Source organism: Mustela nivalis, assembly GCF_964662115.1.
Source record: "Mustela nivalis genome assembly, chromosome: X".
Lineage (NCBI taxonomy): Eukaryota > Metazoa > Chordata > Mammalia > Carnivora > Mustelidae > Mustela > Mustela nivalis.
The window spans coordinates 19986638-20005862 of record NC_139040.1 but is presented as its reverse complement, the minus strand read 5'-3'; the positions used below and the strand labels follow the sequence as shown (position 1 = coordinate 20005862).

Genomic DNA, 19225 nt, shown 5'->3' with positions numbered 1-19225 from the left:
CCTTCTAGAAGAAGCAGGCTTATGCCTAGCAAAGGTCAATTCCTCTACTTGTGCTCTGGATCCCATCTACTCTGGACTTTGCTCCTTCTGATAACCCTTCCCTCTCCACTGGAACGCCGCCATTGGTTTACAAATACACACTAGCACCTCCCATTAACAAAAATGAAACATACCACAGCAAAACAAAACCTACCTTGGACCCCACAAATGCCCTCCAGTCACTGCCCCCATTACTCGGGCATTCACTTTTGTAAAGTCTAACGGTATTTCCCGTGTTGACATAATGCCTAAATTATTTTACTACCCTGAATAATATACCGCTGTCAATCTCTTGTCATCAATAATCCCAAAGAAATGTTAGTGTGGAAAACAGGAAGACAAAGGAAGGGCAGAGGAGCAAATCTGGAGAAGGAACAGGTTCAGAGTCAATGATCCCAGTAGTTTGACTTCTCTGGGAAAGTTTAGTTGACATGCTACTCTAGGCTTTGAGATTAGTGCTTCCCCCAGGAAGAAATAATAAGCAGTGAAGACAGGCGAGAACAAATCTAAAAGGACTCGATCCTTCTTTAATGAACTACAGTGGCAGGACAGACACAAATGGCAATGGGAATACAAGTCTCCATTCTTGGGGCCCACATGGAGTTGGACAAGGGGCACGGCTTACTAGCTCACCTTCTTCCCAGTGAGGACGGCCACACCACCATTCTCAATATGAGGCAGGTCCTGAGCAGAGACATAGAAAGAAGGTGGCTGGAAATATATGCTGTACAGAGAAGAAGGAGAAAATACCATAAACACCTGGAACTGCCATCAACTTCTCCCATAGCTCTAGTAAAGTTGTTTCAATCGTGAAAACCTTTAGAAACATTTTGCAGAGTAAGTTTTCAAGCCCACTAAATCTTGGTCATGACTTATTTACACAGAGGTATTTTAGACTAGTGGTTCTCACCTGGGGGCAATTTGGCAATGTCTAGAGAAACTTCTGACTATAACAGCTTAGGGGGGAGGGAGTCTTCTGGTATCTAGTGGGTAGAGGCCAAGGATGCTATTAAACATCCTACAATGCACAGAACAGCCCCCACAACAAAGAATTATCCAGCCCTAAATGCTGATAGCACCAAGGTTGAGAAACCCTGCTCTGGATTTAGGTTCAAAATTAGAACAAGAAAGGGCGCCTGGGTGGCTCAGCTGGTTGAGTGTCTGACTACTGATTTTGGCTCAGGTCATGATCTCAGAGTCATGAGATCAAGCCTTGTGTCAGGCTCTGTGCTCAGCATAGAGTCTGCTTGAGATTCTCTCTCTCCCCCTGCCCCTCTGTCCACTGCACACTCTCTTTTTCTTAAATAAATCTGAAAGAAAATAACAAACCCCCACCCCAAATTAGAACAAGAACACCACCCAGGGAGCTGGTATTCACACATCCACCTAAATGGGTTGTTCAGAATGGTGCTGGTCGAAGGACAGCTAGGTCTAGCTCCTGAGAGGGCTTTGCCTCAAAGAGCACACATTAGCTGTGAGATACTAATTAAGGGATGGCTAACGTAATTGACAGTACGCATCCTGCTTGAGAACAGAACATGATAATGGGGATGAGGGAGGTGGGTAGATCTGTAAAACTCAGTCTAGTAACAAAGAGATCACTAGTAAGAAAAAAACTAGAACCCAAAAACATGGTACTGGAATCAAGAGATCCGTGGAGTTCTATAGAGGGAGAAGGTTTCTGGACCCATCTTTCCAAGTCTTTCAGGCAAACATTTTAATAAAGAGGCTCTTCCCAACGGTGTTCCCACACTCTAGTACCACAATTCTGCATGCTTGCTAGGGTGTCAAGGAAAATGCCAGAGAACAGTGTCTTGTCTTTTGCTTTTACTGGAGACGCCTCAGCAAGTGTAACGTAAGGAAGTGACAACACAGCCAAGCTGATCTTCATGGCAGAAGTCTAGAAGAAAGGTCCTGGAAATAGGCGCATTAGTCCTGCAGAAGCCAACCTTACAGCTGCACTTGTTGGCAGATCGGGTAACAGGATCCAGGACGCCTGCCACGGGAGCCTGCTGCCTCTACGCTGTGCCGAGTGTGCACCACAGCGGACTCCAGTGTGCAGCCGAGGCAGCTCTCCTATGCACCACACGTGGTCTGTGCAGACTCCTGACCAATGCCCTGGGCTTTGTTCAAGTTGCCGGTCAGGCCCATTTTACAGAAGTGAACGCACCTTCTCTCTTTTCCATTCCACTGTCTGAATCGCAGCGTCTTTGTGACATTCGGATCATCTGAAAACCACAGTTCTTTTGAAAGAGGAGGTCGCATGTATGGCAGCTCAGGATCTTCAGACACAATCAGGACCTTTGGACAGAAAATAATGATACTCATCACAGCCGAGTCATTTAAGAGGCGGATGTCAAAGTGCTGCCCCTGGCTAAGTGCTAGCAGACTACCCTCCGTGCCAAGCAGAAGAGTGTGTGCCTTACCCTGGCCCCAGGATCCCGGGCCCGGATGGATCTGGCTGCAGCAAAAGCAGCGGTGCCTCCCCCGATAAGCAGGAATGGAACGTGACTTGGTACCCTGACTTGAGGAACTGGTTCTCCTTCTGGAGCTGTAAGCAACACACCAGACAGGATGAATTTTCTGAAAATCTCAGATGACTCCTTGCCACTATTTAGTTTATTTATTTATTTAGTCATCTCTACACCCCACATGGGGCTTCAACTCCTGACCCCAAGATCAAGAGTCACAGGCTCCTCCAACTGAGCCAGTCAGCCAGGCGCCTCTCCTTGCCACTGTTAAGAAAAAAAAAATCACCTTGCACTTGTTTCAATCCTACACACAGAGGTAGCAAACACTGTACCTACATTAATCTTGACAAACTTCACAGCAGCCTGATAGGACAAGAAAAGTATCTTTTTCATTTTGTAAGTGAAAAATACCCCCCAAAGAGGCGAATGATTTGGCCAACACCATTCATCCATTATGTCTGTAAGAACTAGAACCTAGCTTAAATGTCTAGCTATTTCTAAAATACATTGGAAAGCATGTATCAGAAAGTTTCTCCTCTTCCCATTAACTTCCTAATGACCAATAGGAAAATATCAACTTCAGTTTCATCTTTTGTTAGCAGTAAAGGGGGGGGAAACCCAGCAGGTCAATTGGGGATTATTATACAATGTTTAAGAAAAAGGACGTGTTTTGAAGAAAGCAACATACATAAATCACCTGCGCAGAGTTGTGGGCCTTATTAAGGGATTAAAACATTCCTCTCTGAAAAATCAAGCCAGTTATGGGGATAGAAGTGACGGCTAGTGCTATATTGTTAGGAAAACAAATATATCTTTAACAACTTGAAAACTCCAAAGACTCTAAAGGGGAAAAAAACAGACCAAAAGAATTTTCTCATTGCAAAAAAAAGGGCCTTTATGTCTTTTCCAATAACTTTCCTCACCAATCTTGTCTTCTGAGTTTAAAACTTGCCTTTTAAGAGTCTAATATATATATATTTTTTAAAAACCAACCAATCCCAATCTTCATTAGGGACTATTCTCAAACTCAAATTCCAGTCAAATACCTTAACAAATTGCTCCCAGGTCTGGGGTAATTCCACAGTTTCTGGAAACTTACAATCTCACAGTGTCATCATGTCTGTAAGACATCTGTAAAGCACAGCACCCAAACTGTTTTTAACTTGCCCTTCATATATTGAGTCTCAAATAGCACTCACCAGGTGATGTGGCCCTTTTCTGTTTCTCTTCTGGTGTCAGCCCCAACCCTGACATTCTTTCATCGTATCTTTTTTGATCATCTTTTATAGTCCTGTAGGCCTGCAGATCCAAACATGGAGAAAATGTCATCATAAATCTAGCTTATACCATAAGTAATATCATTATCTTTTAATTAAATGAGAAGCTTTTGTCTACATGAAGTAAGTTCTATGTTAAAATTATTTTCTTAAGAAAAAAATAGTGGGTATGTACACACTTGGTCTAGAAAGAACATAGGCATGCAGAAGAAAAGGCTCCAGCTTCAAATTTCCTTAGGAGCTATGTAAAGAATTTTCCTAATATTTAAGTCTGAAGGTACAGCTAAAGAAAAAAGGAAAATCAACAAAGGTACATTCATGAATACCTGAATGACTTTCCTCCCCTCTTAAACAGTCTTTACCATCTTTTTTTAATCCTGTTTTTAAGAAAATTATTTTATACTAGAAGGATAAAGGGATAAACTTTATTATTTTTAAAGGTTTTATTTACTTATTTTTGAGAGAGAGAGAGAGAGAGATAGCATGAGCAGGGTTGGGGGGAGTGGCAGAGGGGGAGGGAGAAGCAGACTCCCTGCTGAGCAGGGAGTCCAATGTGGGGCTCAGTTCCAGAACCCCGAGATCATGACCTGCACTGAAGTCAAAGATTTGACCGACTGAGCCATCCAGGAGCCCCAGGGTTAAATTTTGTAAAAGGGGTTTTGGACTATGGTGGATACTAGCTGTGAGACCAAGTTGTACAGTTCTGGGACATTATATGTTCTTGGTAGACGTCCCAAGTTTTGCTGGCGACTCTGCTTATGCCCTGAAACATGACGCCCGTTTCCTAGTCTGACAGAGTAACTCATCTTTCCCTCAATGGTCTATCCTGCTTTTGACACTTAGATATTTGCCAAGAGTCAAACACCTTGCTTAATCACCTATTTCAAATCTGTGTCTTCCCTAGCTGTTCAACTTGAAGAAGGGTCTATTAGCATTAGGACTACTTTTATTTAACATACAGTGTTTGAGTTTATTGGAGATTTAAAAAAGAGCAGGCAAGAATGACTTGTTTTAATTACTTCCGCTCTTTTGTACCCCAAAGGCTCAACAAGATGAAAATTTAAGTAACTGATGTTAACTGAAATCACAGGTCATTAACTAATTGGAGGAGAAAGTAAGGACATCAGAAGTGTCACAAAACATGTCTGAAGAATATTTTTTTAAAGATTTCATTTATTATTTATTTGACAGAGAGGGGGAGAGGCAGAGGGAGAGGGAGAAGCAGGCTCCCCACGGAGCAGGAACCCTGACGTGGGGCTCAATCCCAGGACCCTGGGACCATGACCTGAATCAGAGACAGACGTTTACCTGACTGAGCCACCTAGGCACCCCTGAAGAATATTTCTATGAGCCCTTTACAGAGCAGCACATTACGCAGTGGGCTGTAATGAGAAAACTGGACCCTAAGACATGGACTTAACAGTATTCAGCCTGGAAATAGCTAACATATGGTATGAATGGGTTAGAAAATTAAGTACAGTATATTGAAAGTGAATGGCTATTCAGTGAATTCACCACTAAATTCATCACATTAATAAACTGAATTCAACTGACATCAATTTCAGGAAAAAAGTTTTTACCTTGCCATCAGATACTATACACGACTCCAGTATTTACCCACACCTTTTAAAAAAATTCTTTTAAGAAAGGGAATTTTACCTAAAAAGATGGCTTAAGCTAATCAACATGAGTGAACAGAGAAATAAACTGGGGTCATGTTCAGATGGAGAGAGATATAAAAAAAATCTAGATCCCTCGATTTATCTAGAGATAACCTAGATCTCCATCTCTAGAGAGAGATCAAAAAAACTAGACCCAAGAGCTTCACATGTGAGTTGAGCAGATGTATATGTATATGTATGTATGTGTATAGACACACACACCAAATATCTTGAGGTTTAATGGAGAAAGGACAAAAATGAGGGTTGTAATATATTTATACACATATATGTTTATATATCTAGTTTTTAAGTAAATATTCTAATTTTAATTTTTTTTTAAAGATTTTATTTATTAATTTGACAGAGAGAAATCACAAGTAGATGGAGAGGCATCCAGAGAGAGAGAGAGAGGGAAGCAGGCTCTCCGTTGAGCAGAGCGCCCGATGCGGGACTCGATCCCAGGACTCTGAGATCATGACCTGAGCCGAAGGCAGCGGCTTAACCCACTGAGCCACCCAGGCGCCCCAGTTTTTAAGTAAATATTCTGATATAAAAATGTTTATAGACATACTAAATAAAAAGTTACTTTTCCCCCAAGTGTTACTGTATTCCAAGTCTGCACAGATTTTGAATTAGTGGTATGAATACATGTCAGATTAAGAAAAACTACAAATCTGTGAAAAATATCACTGGAGACAACTTTTCTAAACAGAGTAATATGGTGGTGTTTATTTGCCTTGAAGAAATCTGAAAGGAAAAAAAGTCATTTAATGAGGCAATGTGATTTTTACCAGTTGAACAACCAGTTGAACAAGTTGGGCAAAGGGCCCCAATACTAAATCTCATTAAATAGTCTAAAGGTCTCAGTGGGTTAAAGCCTCTGACTTTGGCTCAGGTCATGATCCCAGCATCGGCATCCTGGGATCGAGCCCCGCATTGGGCTCTCTGCTCTCTGCCTGCCTCTATGCCCAGTTGTGATCTCTGTCTGTCAAATAAATAAATAAAATCTAAAAAAAATCTTAAAAAAAAATCTTAGGCTCTGCTCACTGACAAATAATAGGACTGAGATCAGATCTGTCTACAATCCTAGAGAAAGTCACAAGCAAGATGAGGAGGAATGCCCACATCCACACTAATCAGGAGCTCCTATTTGCAGCCTAAGCCAAAGAAGTGCTGTTCAGATTAGTGCTTTTCAAATTGAGGTTGCAACCCATTAGGGACTGTACAGTCAATTAAGTAAGGCTATAATCAGCATTAAAAAACACGAATGAGGGGCGCCTGGGTGGCTCAGTGGGTTAAAGCCTCTGCCTTCAGCTCAGGTCATGATCTCAGGGTCCTGTGATGGAGCCCCACATCGGGCTTTCTGCTCAGCCTGCTTCCTCCTCTGGCGACTCTCTGCCTGCCTCTCTGCCTACTTGTGGTCTGTCAAATAAATAAATAAAATCTATAAAAAAACACGAATAAAACTATCAAAGTATATCACACCTACTATGTTATTTTTGAATTTTGAGTTTTATGTATTTATAGTTATTTAACGGGTTGCCAGATAAAACATAATTTTCTGTGAACTATGGTGAAAAACATAAAAACCACTCGTTTGAAGTACAGACCACAGGGGCGTATGGGTGGCTCAGTTGGTTAAGGGTCTGCCTTTGGCTCAGGTCATGATCCAGAGTCCTGTGTCCCACTCCCTGCTGAGTGGGGAGTCTGCTTCTCCCTCTCCCCTCCCCCCAACTTGCATTATCTCTCTCTCTCTCTCTCTCTCAAATAAGTAAATAAAAATCTAGGGGCACCTGGGTGGCTCAGTTACTTAAATGTCTGCCTTTGACTCAGGTCATGATCCCAGGGTTCTGGGATGGAGTCCCACGCTGGGATCCCTCCTCGGTGGGGAGTCTGCTTGTCCCTCTCCCTCTGCTCCTAACCCCGCTTGTGCTCTCTCTCACTCACTCTCTTTCAAATAAACAAATAAAGTCTTAAAAAAAAGTCTTAAAAAAAAGTACAGACCCGGAGCAAACATTTCAGAAAAATTTCCCTTGTTCCTTAGTTCTGCTCTCGTAGTTTTGGAGGGTTGGGGGTGGCGGTGGTGGTAAAGAGCTCCCAACTCAGGAGTCGCTAAAGTAGTATTTGTACTCAAATTAGGACCACCTCCTCATGTGAGAGAGAAAGGTTATGAAGGAACACCACTGTGAACTGAATGTCTGTGTCCCCCTCCAATTCACAGGTCGAAGTCCTAAGTCCCAATGTGATGGTATCTACAGATGGGGCATTAGGGAGGTGATAAAAGTTAAATAAGTAGAGGGCTTAATCCGATACGGCTGGTGCCCTTATAAGAATATGAGACTCCGGGGCACCTGGGTGGCTCAGTGGGCTAAGCCTCTGCCTTCGGCTCAGGTCATGATCTCAGGGTCCTGGGATGGAACCCGCATTGGGCTCTCTGCTCAGCGGGGAGCCTGCTTCCCCCCCACTCTTCACCTGCCTCTCTGCCTACTTGTGATCTCTCTCTGTCAAATAAATTTTAAAAAATTAAAAAAAAAAAAAGAATAAGAGACTCCAGAGCTCATGCTCACCCTCTTTCTCTCTTTCCTGTGTGAGGAAATAGGAGAAGGTGGTCAAGCCAGGGAGAGAGCTCCTACCAGAACCTGACCATGCTGGCAGCCTGATCTTGGACTTCCAAGTGTCCAGAGTGTGAGAAAATACATTTCTGTTGTTTAAGCCACCCAATCTGTGCTATTTTGTTATGGCAGTCAGAGCAGGCTAACAAACACTAAATAGCTTAGAGCCACATCTGATCAAATCTGAACTCCACAGCTTTAACGGTTCTTGTGAGACTACGACCAATTTCAGAGGATTAAAAACCTAAGCTACCTCAGACCACATTTGAAATGACTTAAAACCCAATATAAAACTTTACAGAATAGTTCAGTAACAGCTGTAGGTAGACAAAAGCTTATCATTTAACCTGAAACCACTATAATCTAGTAGCTTTACTATTACCAGTGTTGGATAAACACAGAGGGCAAGGAGGCATTTAAGTGAATGACTTGAGAGGAACTTGTGCTTCGTAGATATTTCCAAGGCAGAAGAAAGCAACAGTGACTTGTGGCCCTGTCTTGTGGCCTGGCATCAAGAGATTTGCCTGGCCAGCTCTGTGAAGGCCATCCAACTCTGGTACAGCAACATAAACCAGAGGTTTAATAGGTTTCAGCTGTTACAAATGTATCAGATGCAAACACTTTACATCTATTTTTGAATGAATGAGGTGGAACTGATGGCAAAAGTTGAGAGCTAGGAAATGGAAGCGGTAAGGCTCGGAGGGTAGTATCTAAATTATGAATAAGAGGCATTTACCAAAGCAATCTACATGAATGTGTTAGCTTGTACCACTTCAGCCACTAGTTTGACCAAATTAGAGATTACAAAAGGGACACTGCCAAATGAATTTACTTTGAAACAGAGGCTGGGGGTGGGTGGGGAGAATACTGCATTCTGTGGCTTTTTGGACCTCCTCAGAAGCATTCAATAAAATGCCTTTTCACAATAAAAGCAGGTTTGGTTGTTTCTGACAAAACACAAAAATGACATTTTACCTAAAAGGATCCAAAATGGATGGTATTCAGGTTACTTTTATTTGTTTATTTGACATTTACTCTTTGAGACTATCTTGTTAGCTATGCAGCACTAAAGCACAATATAATTTAGCATCTTAAAAAGACTTATGAACTCGGTAAAAGTTTCAAAGGAAGGGTTTATGATGAGGATTTAAAAATAATCATTAAATGTATGGCTTTACATATAGCTGTTAGGACTTCCAACAGTTTGAAAGATGAGGTTTGAGGGCTTCCTAGTGACTGACAATGTCCCTTTAATAAATACTTAGAAAGCACATGCTGTGAATATTTCATTGTATTCTAATGGATCAAGTTTTCATTAGTGCCATGGTCTCACCCACCCTACCCCGAAATATATTTTAGTGTAAGCATCTTACATAATAAACTCCTGCCCCAGTGACTGTTGCTCCTACAATTAAGAAGTATACTAGGCTGCTGCCATCTTTCACAGAAGCACCTGTAGACGCTAGTGATCTAGAAGGGGATCCTAGATGATGACACTGCACAACTGTAGGTAAAGATAGGCCAAGAAAGAAACAAAAGGAAATAGAAAAAGCACTAAGTATTAATGAAGAAACATTCAACACAAAGGCAGGGAAGCATTTTTGGTTACCCTGTGCTACAAAAGAAAAAAGTGCTGCTCCAGGACTGCAGGAGGATGTGTACTTCCCCAGAGTCTGTTAGTGGCCAGAGCTCACCCGCTTACTCTGGGCTGATTCACAACTGGCAAAAACTATCTCTTTGTGCATTTGGGAGTCAGGTGAGGGAATGACAATCTACGTAACTTCAAGGCATTTTCACCTCCCTGTTTTATAACCTAGTGACCAAGGAATGAGATAATTTCACCATCTTACCAATGTGGAAAGAACTAAAATTATAATGGTATCTAACCACTTGCTCTTGGGGAGTGAAACAAACAGCTTCCTTCAATCAAGGGTGTTATTAGCTGTTATCTAAGTTGGTTCACTCAACCTTACATGCTCCAACTTTAGACTGATCTGCTTAGTCACAGTAAACCCTGCTAAGTTAAAAAAAAAAAAAGAAAGAAAGAAAAGAGCACCACAGAGTAATTCCTCTGTGACCAACTAAGCTGCTCAGAGTTCATTTAAGGAGATATAACTGTGTTATTATTACATAGCATTTAAAACCATATTTCTCACCTCACACAGATTCCATTCTAAAATTGGAGATACTAGGCCAAATTCTATAATTTAGTCCTTGGGTGAGATTCTTTGGGTGAGATTCAGGGATAGCTTTTCTTTTAGGAAGACTTAATATTTTGGACTGAAAGCTGTTGTTATTGTTGTTTAATATCTATCCCAAGCTGAGGAAAAAATAAAATATTTAATGAATGGGACGAAATCAAATATTGTGCTAAGGAGCTGCAGTGAATTCTCACCTATTCACAGGTTAGTATGTCATATCCAAGAGAAAAAGGTACAATTTTGTGGATTAGTCAAATCTAAGAAAACACAGTGGCTTTCAAGTAATGAGTAAAAAGACAAGTGAAAAGAGCAAAGCTAACCAACAGGAGATTAAATTTCAGTCATTCCCAAATTGGCTCTCACAGGATTATTAGACAGTAGGCACTTTAAAGAAGGCTTTTGGAAATTTTTCCAAAAGGAGAAAGGGGAATTAGTTGCAGAAGTTTTAAAGCAGAGTAGTACAGAGTCTACTAATGGGAGCTGTTTGGCAGCTTCTTTACACAAGCCGCTTTTCTACTTACATATGCACCAGCTCCTATTGTTGATAAGCCCACAATAAGGACTAACACAGAATTATCGATTTTGCCCCCTGATGCACCAGAGCTAGCCATTTGTCTTGTCAGCTGGAGTTCTAGAGGAACATGCCATCGCTGGAACAAGTTGCCTAAGGAACACAATTTATTAAGACACACACACATACAAAAATAAAATAGTTAATACATGTTTATGACTAGAGGGCATTGCATTGTACACGTAAAGACTTACTGCCTAGGCTGCATGATGTTCACTTTTAAATGACTAAGAAAAAAAGTAATCAAAACTGTACAAATAACTGCAGATATCAGATTCCACACACTTTAATTGTTGGGAGTTTTTAATAGGAGTATAATTTAATGCGGCCCAGGGAGGAAATTCACAGCTTCCCAGAAAAGATAATGAAAAACAAATGGGCAGTTCATCAAAACACTTCTCTCTTCACATCCTCACCATAAATGAAGTAATCACAGAGAGATGGCTGAACAGCTACAAAAAGTTAACTACAGACCACCTGGGGGCATTATAATCACCATGTAAGGGGTAATTTAAAGAGCTGGCTCAAACCTTGCACAAAATAGTAAAACCCTGCAACACAACCTAACCAGGACACAGTTCAGTCTTTAATGAAAGCTAACGTATCCTGAAGACAGAAATGCTAAAGCACAAAATAAAAAAAAAAATTTAAGTGGATTTATCTTTTCCAATGAACTAAAGAATTTCTGATGATTAGAACAACTCTCACACATGGAAATGAAGGAAGGTCTCAGTACTACCTTCTCTGCTTATGATACTCCTCAAGTTGATTATGACTTAGAGCAGGGGTTTGCAAACTCTTTCTGTAGAGGAGCAGATAGTAAATATTTTCAGCTTTTCAGGCCATATGGTCTCTGCTGATGTTGTGCAAAAGCAGCCACAGACAATTTATAAATGAACGGGCACGGCTGTCTTCTAGTAAAACTTTATGGGCACCAAAATGTGGAGTTTAAATAATTTTCATGTGTCTCAAAAGTTATTTTTAATTTTTTTCACCCACTTAAAAAGTGTAAAAAACCAATCTTAGCTCAACGGGCTTGCATACAAAAGCACGTGGGTTTGGCCTGTGGGCTGCAATTTGCCAATCCTGATAGAGGGCAGTGGTTCTAATACTTGAACATGTATCAGAACCCTCTGGAGTGTTTGTTAGAACACAGATGGCCAGACCCACCTCCAGAGTTTCTGAGTCAGGATATCTAGAATAGGGGCCCAAGAATTTGCATTTCTAACAGGTTCCCAGGTGATGCTTATCCTGCTTTGAGAACCAACGGTCTAGAGGTAGATTCCTGGTGTGACCAGGCATTAAAAGGTAAACAGAATAGGCAACAGAAGTAGCATTTCATATTAGAAATATGGAGCCTTCCCCCTTGCTTTCACAATTTCAGGGCACAGAAGAGTAAAAACAGGTCCAAACCATGTCTGCAGTTTCTTACCTGAAATCCTTGTGAACATGGATATTCCAGAACTCAGAATTGTTTGGTTTTAAGTATATATATCAATCATAAAGTAAATAACACCCAGCACAGTAAGAAGCAGCATTCCACAGTCACACACATTAATGTCTCCATGAAAAATTTCAGAGTGGGATGAACAAAAGATTTTAAGGAGCCTTTCTGTCCAGTTTAGGTCAGGTTTCAGTGGCAAATGAGTTATAAAAACCTGATTTTTAGTTCTATTTTCATTTCTGAATTACAGAAAAGAGACTATAAACCTACACCCTTAGAAGTGAAAATGTATTTTTCTTTACTATTTTTATTTCTTACCTGCTTTAGAATCCTTCATCACCACATGAAAAAAAATGGTTTATATTTGGAAATAACAAGTCATGAAAATGAAAACGTACAAGGATGGAGAAGCTTATCTTGATCTGGGTAAGCTTTTGATTTTCAGAAACCCATAAAATGATTAAGCACCAGAAGTAGAGACTGACAACTTTCAGAGCTTGGTAAATGAAACTGGGTAGAAAAAAATCCAACGTGGTTTAGTTCCATGAATTTAGTTGTGTTCTCCCATCTCTACCCCAAGTTTATTTACTGAAAATAAGTAGTTCAAAAAATTTCTAGAAGATCCTAAATCCAGATGCAACAACTTTGTTTTAATGTAATACTAGTATGTTTATTCTGGTTGTGCTCGCTTTTCACAGATAAAACTGAGTGTAGATTTGGGCAAGTTCAGCAATTTCTGCCTTGATTTATCAAAAAGAAAAAAAAAGACACTTAAAAGTACATTAATTTTTAAAAAAGTAAATTGGTTAACATTTAAACTACTGCCTGAAAAGAAATGTAATATACTATTATTAAGAAACCAAATTTTTTTGGGTTATGGACATTGGGGAGGGTAAGTGCTATGGTGAGTGCTGTGAAGTGTGTAAGCCTGATGATTCACAGACCTGTACCCCTGGGGCAAATAATACATTACATGTTAATTAAAAAATTAATAAAAAAAAAAGAAACGGAATTTTTACATACTTACCAAGTGACTTTAATTTTGTAAGAGGTGGTCAGTGTTACATGGATGTTTATAGTCCCTGCCTCCCGCCCCCAGTTTTCTTTTACACCTTTCCCCCATTGCTTCAAGATTCTAGAAAACTTATCATGGTTAAACATGTCTTTTCACTTGTCTTGCTTAGGTGGGAAGCCAACTCACTCCTTGACTTCTCATTAGAGCACCAGTCTCTTTTAGATTCTCCTTTAGATTTTCCACAGTCAAGACCACACAGAGAGGTGGCACTTTCTTCCTCACGCTTGGGATTTAATTTTTTTTTTAATTTGACACATTTATATTATGATTGCCACTGCAGCAATAATTAGCACCTCTATCACATAATTATCATTTCTTTTTAGTGGCTGGAATAATTAAGATCTAGTCTCTTAGGAAGTCTGACTAATACAGTATTGCTGTCTATACTCACTATATTGCTCAAGGATTCAATTCTTGTTATCACTGTATTGAGTGCCTAACACATAGTAGGTGTTTGCTTGATAAGTATTTGCTGGACTAATTAAGGAAGGAAGGAAACAGAAATTCCTTCCAATTCTATGATAAGGACTGCACATTTGAAGAATTCTTTGCAAAGAAGTTTAATCAGGTCTCATTTATTTCAGGTTGCTTAACAATGAATTAGTAACCTCAAACACTAGTGACTAGCATTAGAATAGTACCTAAAGTAGCAAGTTCATTTCTGTAGATTTCATAATCTCCTGCTTTTTTTCATACTCCCAGAAAGCCTTTTCCAGAAATAACATCCACACAGTCGAGGCTCTTAGGATTCTCAAATAGTTAAGAGGTCCATGTGCTCTTCAGTCTTGTTTTCTGAATGTCAAACTGTTTTTGAGATGGATAAAACACAAAACAGGACAAGCCTACATGACCTGTCCACTGTAACTATGTGCCTCTATAAGGAATGTAGCAACTATATCCCTTTATCATCTCCCCAACTTTTCTTTAGCATCACCCTTGCTGTTATTTTAGATGAATCACTGTAGTAATAACTAGAGTGTAGTGTGAACCACTCTGAATAAAGGCACCAGAAGAAAAATGATTTAGATGACAAAAAGGCAATCTCACTGTGTTCTACAAAGTTAAGTCCTTCACAGTACTAGGGTTCAGCTACTAAGAATTTATCATGTGCCAGAGACTATCCAAAGCACTGAGGACACAAAAACAGGACCTAATCCTTGGTCTCAGGTAAGTATAGAAGGGGACAATGGCTGCCATTATTCTGAGTATCAGAAAATGGGCTTAATACAAATCATTAGAGACTCAAGGTTGCTCAATCTGTTTAAGCCTTAGAATTTTCTAAACTTGCCTGATCATAAGAATTACATCAAGGGCCTATTAAAATAAAATTTCCCAGGGCTCTTTCCAGGACATTCTCATTCACTAGGTTTGGGGTCAGCTCTCTACTTGATTTACTGGGCCAGGTAACTTTTGGAAATATGATCTAGAAAAAAGTTACAATATGCAGCAACTCCCTTAAAATGTTAGGAAATGTCTAGAAAATACAACTTATTAACTGGATGCAGAAAAGGCTGACTTGCCACAGATTTTCTTCTGGAAAGCTTTGCCTCAGCAGAAAAAGTGGGGCTTCTAGGCTTCGGGAAAAAAGTGTCATTTGGCAGTTCCCAGGAGTCTGGATCCTTGCCCACGAGGAGTCCAGTTTCCTTTTTAGGGAGGTGAGAAGGATTCTGAGTAGAGAAAAATGTTTAAACATTTGACCCTCAGGTCAGGGGTCAGTGATCAGTTTGATCACATGGGCAGCACAATGTTTGGTAACCAAATAAAATACCACAGAACAGAAAATATCTATTACTTAACCTATTTGCTCCTCAGTGCCCAATGCAGACATAAAGTAGTCACTATCAATTGCCTTCAATCATTTCTGGAAAGAGGCAGAGCATCCAAATAAAGTAAGTAAACAAATAAGAACAATTAGGTTTTAAGGCAAAAGGCAGCGTATAATGAAAATGAATCTGACAATGCTGACAGATACGGATGAGATCGTTTCAAGGTGGGTGTCAAGTTTGCTAACATCCTGACAAAGAATTAGAGATGGGAGGAGAAAAAAGAGAAGGGGAAACGGCATATAAACAAAAAGCGCCTCTCCCTTATCTATGCAAAAACATATGGCAGTTGCTACAATGTGAAAAAGAAATTAGATTATAAGCAATTACTAATCAAGCTACAAAACAGGGTTAGTTCCTAAAAATGACAGAATCATTTCTTTTTGAATTGTAACCCAATCCCGCCCATTTCTAAAGGCCTATGATGTCCAAAGGACAAAGAATAAGTGTATGCAAAGAGATGGATGGGTTATGTCAAGAAGTCAAAATATATTCTACAGCAGACTGTCTTCAAGCAAAATCATGCAGTGGAAAAAACCATTTTGAGTCTGTATTTTTCAGTAGTTCTAATATCACCAACCACCTTCAAATATCTAATAAATCAAGATAACTTTAAAAATCCATACTTATTTACATAAGAACTTTTGGTTAGGCTGCAGAGCGCTGGTAAAAGTTGTGAGTTCTAATCAAAATAAGCACACAAAGTCTGAAAGGCTAGTATGGATAAAAATCTTCAGGTTACCTAAGTTTCTGTGTAAATTTCTATACAGCTTATATAGAGCACTATCATTTCAGTGCATTTCAATGCATAAAATCCATACAGATGACACCATAGATGGGATATTAATTTAAAAGCTAAGGCAGAGGTTTTTAAGTTCCAAGAACAATATGTTTTAGGGTATGTCCTCAGATACATTAGGAAACGTCTTCTTGAGGCATAGCAACTGGAAAAACTGTTCAAATGCATATTTGCAGACACTCAAAGGGAGTATTTTCCACATTTTATTTTTAAAGCACCCAGAAGGTGGTTCCACATTGGAAAGGCCTCAAGGATAACTTCTGACATTGCAAATGTGAATATCCCCAGGTGGTCATTCAAAAATAGATTAAAAAAAAAAAAACCCAGCACCTCCTACAGGTGGATAATTCATTATCCCCACTAAGTTGTGCAGTTTGAAAATGAGCAAGCCCAACATTTGCTCAAGATTAAGTTCATGGATATCTCATGCTCGATGGGCTAAAGGGGAACTGGATGCATTCTTAACCTTTTGAGGTCAAAATTTAGGAAGCATGTAAAGTTGTGGCAAATGGATTAGGGACCCAGAAGACTGGCAAACTATCCTTTGCTCTACCTATTAACTAGGTATGTGACCTTGGGCAAATAATTTCACCTGTGTCTCCATTTTATTATCTATAAAGTGAGTGGGTTGAGCTTTACCACAAAATCCCTTCCAGCTCTAAAATCTGGTGCAACAACTTCACGGAGCAAATACAATGCATGCTGCAAACTGTTTCATTGAAGTATTAAAGACCACCAAAAATTACAAGGACCAGACGTTTCAGATTAATTCTGGGCCGACTCTCCTGGTGTCTGGCGCACAATCGACTGACTCCTTACTTGAATTGCACTGTTTCTCTTTTACAGGGCATTCAAACCTATGGATCTCATCTGGAGTTTGGGAAGCAGAACAGGTAATATACTCATTTACAGAAGGAACTAAAACATCGGGCTTAAATGCCGTGTTTCAAGTCTCGCAATCAGTAAACGACAAAGTCTACTTGACCTCATTGCTCTAAAAAGACAGACTGGAGGTGGCCGGGAGGTGATCTTGGACAATACGAGAAAGCCAACTGTTCTGTTACCCCTGAAGAGCAAACCCTACCAGGAAAAGGCCTCAAGTGGACTACTGGGTTCAAATCCCTTGAAGGTCAGGTCGGCACGGCTTGCGAAACTCATGGTCTGGATCCCGCCAATTCAGAATTCACGCGGCTGTGAGTGGGTTAAGTTTTTCCCGGGAAGGAGGCAGGGGGAAGGACTACGAGGCACAGGGAGCCTACGGAACCCAGGCCCTTGGTCTGCGAGGTTGGGGTTGCCCGGAATGGGTCAGTCACCTGGGAGCCGGTTCCGTTGCCTCGGGCCTCGGACGCACACTGTCCGCACCAAGGGTGCCAGCTTCTGCTTGAAAGCACCTGCTGCCAGGCTTCCACACCGGAACATTTCGGCAACCCGTACTCTGTACCACCTCCTTGCTTTTCTTCTCACGGACCGAACGACGGGTCAAACACCGTGGGCCCCAGCCCGTTCCACCCCCCCAGCTCCCCTCACACGCACTCTACGCAGGCTCCTCCTTCCAGCTCCGGGAGGGCATTGGCCAGTTAAACTGGCCTGCTAGAGCAAGGGGAAGGGGAAGCGCGGCTGGAAGCCTAGTGCGCAGGCGTAATACTCAGCGCCGCATTGCGATTGGCTCTTACGGCGAGAGATTTGCGCCTGCGCCTGGCTGCCAGCTCGGTTGCAAAGACCGCGGCGGGAGGTGTTAGCAAGTTTCCGCGGCTTGGTAGCAGTGCTTTCCGCTGAGTGAGTTTAGGAAGCTGTCCAAGGAGGGAGCCATGCGGCCTCTCTGCGTGGCGGTTGTGGCCGGTGCTGCCGCTGTGTCAAGGGCGGGAACTGATAACAACACCTTACAAAGCTTGGCCATAGTACCTACCGCATTTTGTTCTCCTGTTTTAGGCTACTAGGTACTAAGCTTTCCGGATTCTCTGGCTATATTCCACTTCCATTCTTTCCATGAGGTCCAAGCCAGAACACCTGGCTTTCCAGATTTGGAATGCACTTCCGTCTTTTGCAAATTACTGGCACTTTCCCACTTAGCCCCTTTTTCTAGAAGTAATCATTCCTTGCTTTCTTTCCCCGTACCGTTTTTATATTGTGCAATTCTATTCCTCGATGCTGTATCAGGGGATGCGGTACTTTCTTACTATTATGGCTTCTGTGCATGAGAGCAAGGATGCTGGCAAATAGAATTTGTCCTTTGCAGAGAAATTCTAAGCAGGGCTTTTGAGTTGTGGGAGGAGTAGGGTGAGGGGCTGAGTGTAAATAGGTGTTCTGACTCTTCCAAATGTAAGATAAGTCGGAAATAAATTTTTTTACTCTTTTCAAAGCATAAACATAGGCCTTTTTCAAAGTTTGGGGTTACATATTCATTTAGCAGGTATTTAATGAGTTCTTGCCACTTGTACTATACTATGAAAGGGTCTTTGGGGCATGTGGAAAGTATAGGAAGTGGCTACTAGTTGGGGAGATGACACATATTAACATTTAAACAATACGGAGGGTTTCCTAAAGTGCCAGAGCAAGAGAAAGTGTATAGGATGGAGTAGCTAAGGAAAGACTTCTTGCAAGTGTTGCTTGAGCTGTGTCTGGAGGGATGTATAGTAAAATTCAAATGGACAGTGGAGGAGAAGCAATGACATTTCAGATGGTGAATATATTGGGACCAAAGGTAATATTTTTAGTGGTTAAGCACCCCTTGACATTGGATCCAGTCTTGCCCAGGTTGAATCCTGGCTATTACCTGGGCAGGTCACTTAACTGTGCCTCACATTCCTCATCTACCAATCTCCTAGGGTTGTTATGAAAATTAAATGAGCTAATATTTGTCAAGTATTTTAGAGGAAGCACCATGCTGTTTAAAAGGCTTAGAGGTATAAAACAAAGAAGCCCCAGCACATTTTGGGGGGGATAATGGCAGAGAATACATACTAGGAAGTAGTTAAGTAACAAGTTAATATTCTGGGGCCAGAGCCGACCTGGCAAGAGAATTTGGTCCTAATCTTGTAGGTGATGAAGTTACTATTTTTTTTCTAGTGGAATAGGGATAGAGAATGAAATCACAAGACCTCATTTTAGGAAGTTCAACTCAGGAAACAGTCTTATTTGGGTGAAAAAGATCAGGGTTCTCTTAATGTTCAGAAGTGCAGGTAATGGGTGACTTTTTACCTAGGGCTGCTTTGGGGGATAAATATTGAAAACATCAATTTCACAATAAGGTAA

The 19225-nt window shown here is 40.9% G+C and overlaps 1 protein-coding gene across 2 annotated transcripts in view; it reads right to left on the bottom strand.

Annotated features, from left to right (window-relative positions):
* The window catches only part of AIFM1 (apoptosis inducing factor mitochondria associated 1), a 33332-nt gene extending 15758 nt beyond the window's left edge, over positions 1-17574 (bottom strand). Inside the window, exons 1-6 of one of the 2 annotated variants that reach the window (XM_082717756.1) lie at positions 17287-17574; positions 10783-10925; positions 3710-3809; positions 2466-2590; positions 2210-2340; positions 673-763 (exon numbers count right to left, since the gene is read on the bottom strand). In XM_082717756.1, coding sequence (XP_082573882.1) covers positions 673-763; positions 2210-2340; positions 2466-2590; positions 3710-3809; positions 10783-10925; positions 17287-17392 — 696 coding nt within the window. In that variant the 5' untranslated portion in view covers positions 17393-17574. Of the gene's footprint in view, positions 1-672; positions 764-2209; positions 2341-2465; positions 2591-3709; positions 3810-9433; positions 9518-10782; positions 10926-17286 lie in introns of those variants that run through there. The other variant, XM_082717757.1, reaches the window with a different exon arrangement.
* Between the last annotated feature and the right edge of the window lie 1651 nt (positions 17575-19225).